The sequence below is a fragment of the Hippoglossus stenolepis genome, chromosome 21 (genome assembly GCF_022539355.2).
Source record: "Hippoglossus stenolepis isolate QCI-W04-F060 chromosome 21, HSTE1.2, whole genome shotgun sequence".
Taxonomy (NCBI): Eukaryota; Metazoa; Chordata; class Actinopteri; order Pleuronectiformes; family Pleuronectidae; genus Hippoglossus; species Hippoglossus stenolepis.
The window spans coordinates 20380754-20395040 of record NC_061503.1 but is presented as its reverse complement, the minus strand read 5'-3'; the positions used below and the strand labels follow the sequence as shown (position 1 = coordinate 20395040).

General features: G+C 45.3%; 2 protein-coding genes across 4 annotated transcripts in view; one reads left to right on the top strand and one right to left on the bottom strand.

Annotated features, from left to right (window-relative positions):
• The first annotated feature begins 1010 nt into the window (after positions 1-1010).
• On the top strand, positions 1011-7273 carry acta2 (actin alpha 2, smooth muscle). Its single transcript, XM_035145762.2, has 9 exons — positions 1011-1137; positions 4100-4279; positions 4823-4951; positions 5043-5153; positions 5306-5390; positions 5503-5664; positions 5739-5930; positions 6033-6214; positions 6568-7273. Exons 2-9 carry the CDS (start codon positions 4151-4153, stop codon positions 6709-6711), a joined length of 1134 nt encoding a protein of 377 aa, XP_035001653.1. The 5' UTR covers positions 1011-1137; positions 4100-4150; the 3' UTR covers positions 6712-7273.
• A 90-nt stretch (positions 7274-7363) lies between these two features.
• The window catches only part of stambpl1 (STAM binding protein-like 1), a 7920-nt gene continuing 996 nt past the window's right edge, over positions 7364-14287 (bottom strand). Inside the window, exons 2-13 of one of the 3 annotated variants that reach the window (XM_035145760.2) lie at positions 13795-13862; positions 13598-13692; positions 12417-12634; positions 12252-12327; positions 11476-11571; positions 11065-11277; positions 10719-10866; positions 10500-10624; positions 10231-10368; positions 8911-9023; positions 7847-7946; positions 7364-7578 (exon numbers count right to left, since the gene is read on the bottom strand). In XM_035145760.2, the coding sequence (XP_035001651.1) occupies positions 7522-7578; positions 7847-7946; positions 8911-9023; positions 10231-10368; positions 10500-10624; positions 10719-10866; positions 11065-11277; positions 11476-11571; positions 12252-12327; positions 12417-12634; positions 13598-13669 (1356 nt within the window). In that variant the 5' untranslated portion in view covers positions 13670-13692; positions 13795-13862 and the 3' untranslated portion in view covers positions 7364-7521. Of the gene's footprint in view, positions 7579-7846; positions 8195-8910; positions 9024-10230; positions 10369-10499; positions 10625-10718; positions 10867-11064; positions 11278-11475; positions 11572-12251; positions 12328-12416; positions 12635-13597; positions 13693-13794; positions 13863-14287 lie in introns of all 3 variants that reach the window. The other 2 variants (XR_004694455.2, XM_035145761.2) reach the window with 2 other exon arrangements.

The following is a 14287-nucleotide window of genomic DNA, read 5'->3' as shown; positions in this document are numbered from 1 at the left end:
CTTCTTCTTCTCCTTGTTCAGACTGACCTCCTCCCTCCCGTCGTGTTTGTCTTTTTAAGGAGATGCTCGCTGCCTCTTCCTCCTCCTCCTCCTCCTCCAATACTCTGATATTACAACAGAAACAGAAGCTTCTACGTCACATTCAAATTCACTTCATTGTCCTCTTATTAATATTGTGTTTATCAACAGAATAAAAATATTTACTTCAGTAAATATCTGAATGAATCTGATTCTTCAGGGTTAATCCGATTAAAATTAAAGTTAAAGTTAAATCAGAATACAGGGAGGGAACAGGGAGGGAAAAATACTAAATCAAACAGTGATATAGGATTTATATAATATATAACAATATATTATTATAATAATATATGAAATATGATCAATAATAATATATAATTCATAACAATATATGATTTAAAACAATATATAATTATAATGATATACGATTTATAATGGTTTCTACTAATATTCTACAGTGACGTGTTAAATCTTCTTTATCTTTATGATAAAAACGTAGTGAGTGTGAAGCAGCGACGTTAGAATCAGACGAGGTGTGAGACTGTGTCACTAAACACTGTTCCACTGTTCCACCGTCAACACGTCAGTTTGATTTCAACACCGTCACAGCTGGACACTCGTCTGTCTCAGAGAAAAGAACATGGATCATATTTCAATTAAAAACCAAAAAAAACCATTCACACGAATGTTGTTTATTGATCAATTGATCAATTTCATATTAAACAGTAAAAAAACATTTTATTTCTAATACTTATTTTCTAATATATCTTATGAATTCACAAACATTTACTTGAGTAATATTTTGAATACTCCATTACTATTACTTTTAATGGCGTCTCTCTCTGTCGCTCTCTCTCTCTCAGGAATGCAGTGAATGATGGGAGAAAGTTCGGCTGTGCTTCGAGCTGTCTGATTGGTCGCTTCCTTTAGGTCCTGCCCTATAAGGAATCAAGCAGAGGAAAGAGAGAGAGGGAGGAGGCCCGGTCCATGTTTGGGATGGAGGGATGAAAGGAGGGATGGAAGGAGGAGGTGGAGGGTTGATAAACTCAGTCACAGTCGTTCAGACTCTCACTTCTGTCCTGCCCCCTCCCCACGTCCCAGCAGCCCTGCACTGCCACGGTAAGACTCAACCTCCATCACCTCCTCCTCACCTCCTCTGTCAGCTCCTCTGTCCATCCTTACCTCCTCTGTCAGCTCCTCTGTCCATCCTTACCTCCTCTGTCCATCCTCACCTCTTCTGTCAGCTCCTCTGTCCATCTTCACCTCCTCTGTCAGCTCCTCTGTCCATCCTCACCTCTTCTGTCACCTCTTCTGTCAGCTCCTCTGTCCATCTTCACCTCTTCTGTCAGCTCCTCTGTCCATCTTCACCTCCTCTGTCCATCCTCACCTCTTCTGTCACCTCTTCTGTCAGCTCCTCTCTCCATCTTCACCTCCTCTGTCCATCCTCACCTCTTCTGTCAGTTCCTCTGTCCATCTTCACCTCCTCTGTCAGCTCCTCTGTCCATCTTCACCTCTTCTGTCAGCTCCTCTGTCCATCTTCACCTCCTCTGTCCATCCTCACCTCTTCTGTCAGTTCCTCTGTCCATCCTCACCTCCTCTGTCAGCTCCTCTGTCCATCCTCACCTCCTCTGTCAGCTCCTCTGTCCATCCTCACCTCTTCTGTCAGCTCCTCTGTCCATCCTCACCTCCTCCGTCACCTCCTCTGTCCATCCTCACCTCCTCCGTCACCTCCTCTATCCATCCTCACCTCCTCTGTCAGCTCCTCTGTCCATCCTCACCTCCTCCGTCACGTCCTCCGCCCGTCCTCACCTCCATCACGCTCCTCCTCTCTCACTATCTTTGATACAAAGCTGTTTTCTCTGATTAAATAGTTTGCTTCCAAACATCTCTTCACCTCCTCCTCATCACCTTCTTTTATTCTCTTACTCTACTCTTCCTCTTCTCTTCTCCCCTTCTTCTTCTCCTTCTCCTCTCCTCCTCTTCTCCTCCTCCTCTTCTTCTCTGTGCCTCACCTCCTCGTTCACCTCTTCCTTCATTGCATATCATTTATCTCTTCACCTCCTCCTCTCCTGCACTTCTCCTCTTCCTCTTTCCTCCTGCATCATATCTTTTCTGTATTCCTCTCCTCTTCTTTCCCTCCTTCTTCATTGGATTCTCCTCCATCCTTTCTTCTCCTCCCTGTTCCTCTTCTTCTGCTCCTCCATCTCAGACGTCTCGTCCTGATGATGTCATCAGTTTTATTATAATCCCTGAGTGTTGATTGACAGGGGAAACTACGGAGGCCTGGAGGGACAATCTGCTTTTAGTTTCTCAGATGTTTTCTGGAGCTTTCTGCTGTTTCAGGGGGCAGTAAGAATCTCGTCATGAAAGTTGTATGAAGGTCATAGCTTTATACATTATATAAATACTATATAATATTTATATATACTTTATATTTTTGATGTTTCAGTTGTTGATGACTTTTTACCTTGAACACTTTTAACTTTTCAAAATGATCAGTTTGTTTGTTTCTTACATATTTATAGGATTTCAAATTTATTAGAAACATTTAAACCAACAGTTGATGTACACACACATTCTTGTACACATTCTAACCCCCCCTAACCTTATAATGCATTTGCCACCCTTAACCTTAACCTAAACCTTAACCTGAACCTTAACCTGAAGCTTAACCTGAAGCTTAACCTAAACCTTAACCTGAAGCTTAACCTAAACCTTAACCTAAACCTTAACCTGAACCTTAACCTGAACCTTAACCTGAAGCTTAACCTAAACCTTAACCTAAACCTTAACCTAAACCTTAACCTGAAGCTTAACCTGAAGCTAACCTGAAGCTAACCCTAATCCTAACCCTTACCTAAATGTAACCCTAACCTAAACCGAATCCACCACAGAAAATAGTTCCTAACATTCATTTTTCATCGCAGTCAATTAAAAACTAAATGTGTTTTAAAAATATTCTTGTCTTCAGCGTAAAATTGTGACAAAATAAAACGATGCAGAAACATCAGGTTTCATGACTAAATATGGAGTCAACTCAGAGAGAGAGAGAGAGAGGACAGAGAGAGAGAGAGAGAGAGAGAGAGAGAGAGAGAGATGGGGGAGGACAGATGGAGAGAGAGAGAGAGAGAGAGAGAGAGAGAAGAGAGAGAGAAGGAGACAGAGAGAGAGAGAGAGAGAGAGAGAGAGAGAGATGGGGAGGACAGATGGAGAAGAGAGAGAGAGAGAGAGAGAGAGAGAGAGAGAGAGAGAGAGAGAGAGATGGGGAGGACAGATGGAGAGAGAGAGAGAGAGAGAGAGAGAGAGAGAGAGAGAGAGAGAGAGAGAGAGAGAGAGAGAGAGAGAGAGAGAGAGAAGGGGAGAGAGAGAGAGAGAGAGAGAGAGAGAGAGAGAGAGAGAGAGAGAGAGAGAGAGGGAGGACAGAGAGAGAGAGAGAGAGAGAGAGAGAGAGAGATGGGGAGGACAGATGGAGAGAGAGAGAGAGAGAGAGAGAGAGAGAGAGAGAGAGAGAGAGAGAGATGAGGAGAGATGGGGAGGACAGATGGAGAGAGAGAGAGAGAGAGAGAGAGAGAGAGAGAGAGAGAGAGAGAGAGGGGAGGACAGATGGAGAGAGAGAGAGAGAGGGAGAGAGAGAGAGAGAGAGAGAGAGAGAGAGAGAGAGAGAGAGAGAAAGCAAAAAAGGGAAAAAGTGGTGGTGGAGTGAGGAGGGTGAACACAGGGAGAGAGAATCTTCCAAACACAGTCCGGTCTCGGCTTCATGTCCTAATTAGGACATTTTCCCAGAGTGCTTTGTTCCTTCACTATAGGACCGGACAGGACAGAGCAGTGGTGTGTGTGTGTGTGTGTGTGTGTGTGTGTGTGTGTGTGTGTGTGTGTGTGTGTGTGTGTGTGTGTGGTGTATTTTCTCTGTTTGTGAAAAAAACTTTAAATATGTCAAAAATGAAAATGTTTAAATTTAAGTTTCAGTGTGAAGATGATTTTTATAAAAGTTTTTGATGACAGAAGTGCGCCCCCAGCTGGACGCCACTGTTCATTGCAACAGAATGGCACAGCCTCTCATCACGTCTCGGTCTCTCCACAGTGTGAGCCGGTGTCGTAGTGTCGTTGCTCGTCCACAGCGCCCCCTGCAGTCATGTGTGATGATGAGGAGAGCACCGCTCTGGTCTGTGATAATGGATCCGGCCTCTGTAAGGCGGGGTTCGCCGGAGACGACGCCCCCAGGGCCGTCTTCCCCTCCATCGTGGGCCGGCCCAGGCACCAGGTGATCACCAATTGGTTGACAGGCTAATGCTAATGCTTACAATGATGCTATCACTTCCTGTTTGTCTGTCAGGGTCACATGTAGAGAGGCAGCGACATGTGTAAAACACTTCCTGTTCACCTGTTAATGACCTCATCACCTCTTCTGATTCTCCATTGTTTTGTCTTTGTTCTGTTTCCAGTCCTTCTCTCTATTCACCTCGTTTTTTCCTTCAGATCAGTTTTTTTAAGTATCACTTTGTAACAGTTACTGAGCAACAGCGCCCCCTGCAGCCACATGAGGGAATGAACTCTGTCTCTGTGTCTGATGAAGTGCTTTCATGTAAAAGCAAAGTGAATCAATGTGTTGACTCTGACTGTGTCGTAACGCTGGATATTACCCATGATCCTCTGCTTCCTGAACCAGAAGAGCTGCAGCTGTAACAAATCCACCAAACTCTGTTCAGAATTCTTCATATTCTAAAAGTTTCCTGCTGAATATTGGAGATAAACTCAGTTTTTTAATCTTTGGCTGTTGATGACTTGTTCATGACGACTGTTTCAGGGCGTGATGGTGGGAATGGGGCAGAAGGACAGTTACGTTGGAGACGAGGCTCAGAGTAAGAGAGGAATCCTCACCCTGAAATATCCCATCGAACACGGAATCATCACCAACTGGGACGACATGGAGAAGGTCAGTGTGAATCCAAACGTCTCTGTCATCATGAACACTGGTTAATCCAATGGTTGTGACTCATTAATGTGTCTGCTCTGTGATTGGTCAGATCTGGCATCACTCGTTCTACAACGAGCTGCGAGTGGCTCCAGAGGAACATCCCACTCTGCTGACGGAGGCTCCGCTCAACCCGAAGGCCAACAGGGAGAAAATGACCCAGGTAACAGGGACTGTATGTAATATCACATCATGTGATGAACTGTGTTAATTAGTGAATAACACATCTTAATAATATGTCTGAATGTTAATAACATAGTTATTACACGTTGATAATATGTCAACATGTTTCTCTTGCATTGTAACGTGTATCAGATCATGTTTGAGACCTTCAACGTTCCTGCCATGTATGTGGCCATCCAGGCCGTCCTGTCACTGTACGCCTCCGGAAGAACCACAGGTTGGACCTCACTCTTCATCATCATCACACTCCTCACTCTCTTCACATGTTATAAACTGTTTATTACACGTGGGGTGGGTGAGTAGATTTATTGACCTCGGCCTCTGTCCAGGTATCGTCCTGGACTCAGGTGACGGCGTCACCCACAACGTGCCGATCTACGAGGGTTACGCTCTGCCTCATGCCATCATGAGGTTGGACCTGGCGGGACGTGACCTGACCGACTACCTCATGAAGATCCTGACGGAGCGAGGCTACAGCTTCGTCACCACCGGTACGACGGCGGCGTCCCTCAGCTCAGGTGATGTGGAGTCAGCCTGTCTCACTGTGTCTTTTTTGTCTCTGCAGCGGAGAGAGAGATCGTCCGAGACATCAAAGAGAAGCTGTGCTACGTCGCTCTGGACTTTGAGAACGAGATGGGGACGGCAGCGACCTCGTCCTCTCTGGAGAAGAGCTACGAACTTCCTGACGGTCAGGTCATCACCATCGGCAACGAGAGGTTCCGCTGCCCCGAGACGCTCTTTCAGCCGTCCTTCATTGGTCAGACACCTGTCCACTTGTCTGTCAACCTGTCTCTCTCTCTCTCTGTCTGTTTACTGTTCACACTGTCAGTTAACCTGCGTCTCGTCCTTCGTCCCTCAGGTATGGAGTCAGCTGGGATCCATGAGACGACGTACAACAGCATCATGAAGTGTGACATCGACATCCGTAAAGATTTGTACGCCAACAACGTCCTGTCCGGAGGAACCACCATGTACCCGGGGATCGCCGACCGCATGCAGAAGGAGATCACCGCGCTGGCGCCCAGCACCATGAAGATCAAGGTACGACAGTGGTCGTCATGACATCAGCTGACGTGTTATTACTTCACCACAAACGTCACAAAGTTTGTAACAAGTTAAAAAACAAATATTGAATGTAAGATCTTTGATCACACACATGACGTTTCCTTACAACTTAAGCTTCATTCAAACGTTAATCCTTAACTCCTCCCTGAAGAGACGTGTCTGGCTCTCCCTCAGTTAAGGTTAAATGAAGACTTTTAAGGGTTCATTCAGGAATGTTTTTAATTTTTAAGAATTTTCAGATTTTTCAGATTGTACCTTTAAAATAAGTGACTTTACTGTCACGGAAAAACCCATTAAAATACCACAAGATAAAATTCTAACCCCCTCAGATCATCGCCCCCCCTGAGAGGAAGTACTCGGTGTGGATCGGCGGCTCCATCCTGGCGTCGCTCTCCACCTTCCAGCAGATGTGGATCAGTAAGCAGGAGTATGACGAGGCCGGACCATCCATCGTCCACCGCAAGTGCTTCTAGACACCCCCCAGGAGCAGCACCGTCTTTATTCTCACTGAGCACAGAGCCCCCCCACCCACCCCCAACACACCCATACAGACGACAGCAGCAGGAAGTCAGGCTGTTGTTGTTGTTGACGTCACTTCCTCCTTAAACGTTTCCAGTACAGCTGGAAAAAGGGAAATGATGTCACTCTCTGAGTCCAGATGTTTTTAATTCCAGATGTTTCTGTTGAACTTTTAACATTAAAATCTTAAGCCTCGTCCTCTGTTCACCTGCAAACTGTGAACGTACCACTTGTCCTACATCTTTAACCCCTCCCCTCACCCCCTCACCCCCCCTCTCTACTTGTTGTTACTGTTTCTGTTTTTTTTGTTGTTTTTTTTAAGAATAAAGCTTGAATGTCGCCCCCTGGTGTTATCTTCCATTGTTGTGGAGCCGAACACACTCATACAGTGTTATGATGATGTCAAAGTGGGAGGCGGGGCCTCGTGGTGCCTGTCTGCATTAGAACAGAATTAGAAACAGACGCTACGTCAACATGGAACAGACAGAAGAGACAATAAAGAGTTGTCCTACGAGACATTGTGTCTGTCTTCATTCAATCAACCACTTTAAACCTGAACATGAAGACAACTGTCCATTTTTTAGAACTAAAACAGGAAACTTCAGGTTTTTAATTCTCAACGTTTTATTAAAAACAGATTCTCACACACACACACAGCAGGTGTGTGTGTGTGTGTGCGTGCGTTGACTTCAAATAAAAACAAACATTTAAAACCAGTGTGTGGATGGTTTCAGACACGCAGAGTTCACAGCGCCTCCTGTCTGTCACCTGAGGTCCAGCAGGCTGATCTTTGACTCTCTCACCACCACATGTTTACACACCTGAGGACGAGAGACATGCACACAAACAGAGAGTTGATGTGACTCCTTAAAGGAACAGTCCAACATTTGGAGTCAGATTTGTCCCTGATGTTCAGCTGAGCACAAAGACTGGGAACAGGGGAAACGTGAGAATAGCTTCACCAAACAGGTGCAGGACGATAAAAGAGCCTGAGACGCTAAGGAACAGCAGCACTAGATAGAGAGTTCTGATTGGTCAGGGTCTAACATGTAGTGTGATGACATCAAGTCAAGGAAACTGATGACTTACAGTGAAGAGAGGCGGCTCCTTGGAGTGAGGGTGGAAACCTTTCAGTCTGCAGCCGCACACCTCCGACATCCCCGGAGCGGTGAGCTGGAACACGCCAGTGCTGGGGGGAGGGGGAGGGGTTAAAGCCACAGCGTCGTTTATGTTCTTCATGTTCAGTTTACGTTCAGTTCTCCGATGTCTAACTTCATTATGTGCGTGTCCCTTTAAGAGCAGGTACAACATTTGTGTAGCTGTGTCTCAGCGGTCGCATCCTGTGGAGGACTCGATCTACGCAGCCGACGTCGGCTGCATCCTCCAACGGCTGCGTCCACTCAGTCGGCCGAACCGAAATGAGACGGTCTGGTCTTCCTATAAGAAAACGAACACCCTGCAGCATCACACACATCATTTCCTCCGTGTGTTACCATGGTAATGTAAACACATCAGTTACCTGTTGCTGCTGTGGAAATATAACGTTACACGAGTAGTATTAAAATAAAATAATGATTAAATGGCCTATTGAAACAAAAAACATTACTAAACCTATTGTGTTGGAACATATGAAACTTAAAATTGGATGGAAATTGGATTTGATAAATTTACAAGATGTCATTATGAAAAAACAAGTGCAGATACATATGTAAACTCCTCTGTGATCCATAATAACGTGAATTACTTCTGTGATCCATAATAACGTGAATTACTTCTGTGATCCATAATAACGTGAATTACTTCTGTGATCCATAATAACGTGAATTACTTCTGTGATCCATAATAACGTGAATTACTTCTGTGATCCATAATAACGTGCACTCCGATCGTTTAATGGCTGTTCCAGTGGCAGTTTCTCCGGGTTCATTTAAGCGCTCCAGCGAGCAGTGTATTTTTTCTTGTCAACTGATGAACTGTTCTTTCTGCACAGTTTCCAGTTCCCTCTGAACTGAGCATGATTGACCCCTAAAGTTTGGAATCTTAATTAAGATGGCTGAATACTCTGTCCAGTCCACTTCGCAGTGCACTATTCTGTGTAGCACACTGTTGAAAGGCCTGATGGGAAATGTAGTCTTTATGTTTGTGGGACATACTCGTTATGTTTGGGAGCGCAGACGATGGCGACGGCCTCCGGCAGCATCAGCTGGTATGAGCAGTGAGTGTGGAGGTCGACGCTAGACAGGAAGGCGGTCTGAGTGGGATGAGTCTGAAACACACAAACAAAACAACACAACTCTTTTTAGACACAACCTGACTATCCACTGACACTGTGACAGCGTACAGCGGACGTTGTGGGGACCGTCCAGTTGTGGGAAGCGAATTTAAATATGCTAAACTGTTCAGAGTGAGACCTCTGTCCCTCTGTTCCTATCTGTCGCTGCTCAACCACCGTTGCCATGGTGATCTTTGATCATGCAAATGAAGGACAAGGGCAAGTACAATGGAGGACCCCAGTCTGTCAGTGGGATCAGAGGGTGTGTGGCCTGTTTAATGTGCATTTAGCATGTGTTCAGTGTGTAGTTAGCATGTGTTTGATGTGTATTTAGCGTGTGTTCAGTGTGTAGTTAGCATGTGTTTGATGTGTATTTAGCGTGTGTTCAGTGTGTAGTTAGCATGTGTTTGATGTGTATTTAGCATGTGTTCAGTGTGTAGTTAGCGTGTGTTTGATGTGTATTTAGCATGTGTTCAGTGTGTAGTTAGCGTGTGTTTGATGTGTATTTATCGTGTGTTCAGTGTGTAGTTAGTGTTGTGTTTGATGTGTATTTATCGTGTGTTCAGTGTGTAGTTAGCGTGTGTTTGATGTGTATTTAGCGTGTGTTCAGTGTGTAGTTAGCATGTGTTTGATGTGTATTTAGCATGTGTTCAGTGTGTAGTTAGCGTGTGTTTGATGTGTATTTATCGTGTGTTCAGTGTGTAGTTAGTGTGTGTTTGATGTGTATTTAGCGTGTGTTGAGTGTGTAGTTAGCATGTGTTTGATGTGTATTTATCGTGTGTTCAGTGTGTAGTTAGCGTGTGTTTGATGTGTATTTAGCATGTGTTGAGTGTGTAGTTAGCGTGTGTTTGATGTGTATTTAGCGTGTGTTGAGTGTGTAGTTAGCATGTGTTAGATGTGTATTTATCGTGTGTTCAGTGTGTAGTTAGTGTGTGTTTGATGTGTATTTAGCGTGTGTTGAGTGTGTAGTTGTGGTGTTCAGTGTGTAGTTAGCGTGTGTTTGATGTGTATTTAGCGTGTGTTGAGTGTGTAGTTAGCGTGTGTTTGATGTGTATTTAGCGTGTGTTCAGTGTGTAGTTAGCATGTGTTTAATGTGTATTTAGCGTGTGTTGAGTGTGTAGTTAGTGTGCGTTTGATGTGTATTTAGCGTGTGTTCAGTGTGTAGTTAGCATGTGTTTGATGTGTATTTAGGAAATCATACATGGATCCAGCCCAGCGTCAGCAGGTTCTGTTGGTCCTGGAAGCTGAACAGTTCCTCCACATTCTCCATGTCGCAGAAATCTGGACCGGCCGACTGTTTGGGGATCACGACGTGAGTCAGCACAAACTCATTGTGTGTCTGAGAGCAACAGACAGGAGAGAGAGAGAGTAAATATCTGAGTTCTGGTCGGTACTTATGGTAACTTGCTAAATATTTACTCAGAGAATCAAATATCAAAGATCATGAACATTATCAGCAGCTGGTCTCACCAGTCGTCCACACAGAACTCCACACGTTTCTATTCCTCTGGCCGTGTTGGAATCAGCCAACAGGAGGAAACGATACGTCAGATCTCTGGGAATCACAACCCGCCTCAGACCTTCCACCTTCTGAGCTGCACACACACAGAAAACAAAAGAATATATATATATATATATATATATATATAAACGCATACATGTACAGTTTATGTGCACGTGTGAACTCACAAGTTACTCCAGCCAACGTGGCAGCTGGTTCGCTGATAGGAGCAGGTCTGTTTCTGTTTGGATCCACCCCCTGGGATCGTACAGCATCACTGATTGGTTGCCGAGATAGACGAGTGCTGTCGGTCACCTCAGGCACTTTGGTCTCCGCCTGCAGGAGAAACATGTTACTGCAAAAATACTTCTGATACAACACAGCACTGATACTGGAACTACTGACACAACATGGTTCTGATTTTACACCAGACGTTCTACAGGTGTTAGCAATAGTACTGATGTACTGGCAGGAGTAATGGTAACAGGAACAGTAGCAGCTATAGTAATAGTAGTAATACTTTTACAGTGTGACCTTTTGTGTCGCCTCCTCTCTGCTATTGGCCAGTTCCTGACGCCTCAGCTGGTCTTCGAAGTAACGAAACTGTTCTGATTCGATCTGCATCCGACGCAAGGCGGCGACACGCTGCCTCTCCCCCTCCAACAGCAGGAACCGCCTCCTGTCCTCGTCCAATAGGGAGAGACATTGCAGCTGCTGGCCACACCCATCCAACACCACCGGCTGGCTCTGAGGAAACACAACCATTGTAAAACACCTGCACTAACACACCTGTTCTAAAACATACACAACAGACTCCTGTATATGTTTTAGAATAACACTTCAATCTTCCATCTCACTTCCACAAACCTGTGAGTCAATCTATCATCTAATCTGATGAACAGTTAAACACACACTGTAGAATCTGATTGGACAACACAAACAGACCTGGGCTCTGAGGTACTCGCTGTGTTCCCTGCTGTATTTCTCCTGAAGACGTTTCTTCAACTCGTCTTTACGAGGGAATGCCACTTCCTGAAGTTTCTACACAAACGAGACACAGAATTATTATTACTACTACAACTAATACTACTGTAGTCACCAAGACTGGTACGCCCACTGTGCCTGCATCTGAAGCAGGTAGCCACTAAAGTAAACTGTGGACAGGGTTTGAGCTGGTAACATTGAGGAGGGTGAGCACCAGGATGGAAGAAGCTTTCTGGACAATTTCCAAAGGTCCAGGTACTATCAATAGAGTTCTGGGGGTCTAGCTCCAGATCTCTAGGGAAGTAGCTCTCAGACTCTGAGGACAAGCTCACCAGTGTGAAGGTTTGCTCTAGAAGCCTGGGAACTTCCTCTGGAGACTTGGCGACTAGTGGCAGAGGTCTAGAAAGTATGTCCATAATTCTGGGGACTAGCTGCAAATGTATATGGACGACCTCTAGTGGTATGGGGAGTACCACCTCTCCAGAGTCTGAGGACAGAAGTCCTGGAGGCTTTGTCCATGAGTACAGACACTACCTCCGGAGGTCAGGGGACAAGCCCTAGGGGTCAGGGGACAAGCCCTAGAGGTCAGGGGACAACCCTAGAGGTCAGGGGACAGCCCTAGGGGTCAGGGGACAAGCCCTAGAGGTCAGGGGACTAGCTCCAGGAGTGTGGGGTATAACTCTAGAAGTCTGAACACAATGGTGAGGCTCCTTGTGGCTGGTGATCAGTGTTGTTACCTTCATGATGAGCTGCTTCTCTGGAATGCTGCACTGCTGGTAATCTCTGTGACTCGGCAGCTTCTCTACAAACAGACTGAACAAACACGTTTTCTGTGGGCGACTGAAGATTTAATATAAACATTGACATGAAGACATCATGATGTCAGTCGTTTTATTTCTTACGTGATAAACTTGGTATAGAGGACATAGGCGTTCTCAAGACTGCCTTCCTCCAGGTACACCGCCGCCATGCGCTCCATCTCCACACCGGAGCGGAAGTAGCGTCGTGGTGTAATGTCATCGTTGACCTCCACACTGAATCCCATCTTCCCCAGCGCTCGAACACGCTCCGCCGCCGTCAGTGACACGTCAGTGTAGTCTGGTTCTGCTGCCAGCTTCTTCTGCACAACACAAACACACAAGTAGATAAACTACTGGATGCTGATGTGCGCTGCACACAGACTCATCAGGTAACATACGTCCAGATTACTTGTGTTTGGACATCTATTACTGAAAAGAAGAAGACGGCGGAGTCTCTAACTTCTTCATGTCGTCTGAACCTGCATCAGAAATAAGTAGATGTGATTTTAAGGAGGTAGTCAATAAGGAAACCTCGGATTCTACATATGTAGCCGGCGCTTGATATCACAGTGACTCTGAACTCTGTGGAATCTGTCCTGAATCAGTGCAGGACTCTGAACATTCCTGATGTTAGACATAAAGAACCGGTGTCATGGGAACTCCACCTCATCCATCACTGTCCCACATCAAGACCCTTCATCAAACACATTAACATCTGAGCAAAAGATTCAGATTTCCCGTCGCTGCCCGGAGCCTGAATGCATCGTTTGTTACTCAACTCATTTCCATCAGAAGATCGTCGACTGGTTAGAGGAGGATAACCAGTCCTCTGTTCACCATGTTTTCTATTCACAAGACGACGCAGAGACCAGACAGAAACTGAAAGGATGGACGCAGAGATCAGCGACAGAGAGGAGGGAAAGAAAGAAGGAAGGAAATAGGAGATAATAGAGGGAAGGAAACAGGGAAGATGATAAGGAGAGAAAAGTAGTTTTCTTTTCCCAGCTCTAATATCTCATATATATTTTATTTCAATGTTTTCTATTTGATACGTGTTGTATTATTGGATGGATGGGTCCCCCTCACCATTAACACTATAAACTGGGACATGTTAATGAATCTATAAATGCTGCTTATGTTATCGATGACACACACACACACACACACACACACACACACACACACACACACACACACACACACACACACACACACACACACACACACACACACACACACACACACACACACACACACACACACACACACACACACACACACACCAGTGTATTTAAACTGAAGTCTTGGTCCATGGTGTGTGTGTCAGTCACTCGGCCCACGACCAGCTCGTCCATCTGCCACCTCCCATCATGCTTCACTGCAGGGAGACAAAAAGACATTGGTCGTCACTCTTCAGTTTTGTGTAAAATGTCCCTTTAACTACGAGACTGTAAGAAGCAGCTAGCATGGAGGCTCACACCTGCTTGACCTTCAGTTTGATCCACAGTTACCGTGACAACTGTAGCTAACAATCCACTGAGTCATCCACTGTAACAACAGAGAAGAAGAAGAAGAAGACATCAGTTTTCTTTTCTGAACAGATGAGTGAGTGAAGGACTGAACCTAAAAACAACCAGCAGCTCTGAATCATCGCCATCATCCTCACTGGAGGACGTCACCATGGCAACAGCTGCATCATCCTGGAGCCTGCAGACAGTTTCAGTCAGAAACTAAAGCCACTTGTCAAGTTGGCTCCTGTTCACACCTGAATCCAGATTTAGTCCTGATCCTCATCCTGGTTCTGGTCCTGGTTCTGGTCCTGGTTCTGGTCCTGGTTTCTGGTAACTGTCTAGCACTAGTGAGTGTATTCTGCTCTCCAGCCTCAGGGGCAGTAATGAGGTGAAGACAAAGACTGGGGACATTTCTGTTTTATCAGAAGAGCAGACAATACTAAAAACAATAAAACAAAGATG

Bases quoted from the DNA above. Each gene is read 5' to 3' on its own strand.
- acta2 (XM_035145762.2), top strand. From the start codon at position 4,151: ATGTGTGATGATGAGGAGAGCACCGCTCTGGTCTGTGATAATGGATCC. The intron at 5,154-5,305 runs GTAACAGGGACT...AACGTGTATCAG, and splicing joins ACAGGGAGAAAATGACCCAG to ATCATGTTTGAGACCTTCAA. The intron at 6,215-6,567 runs GTACGACAGTGG...TAACCCCCTCAG, and splicing joins CCAGCACCATGAAGATCAAG to ATCATCGCCCCCCCTGAGAG.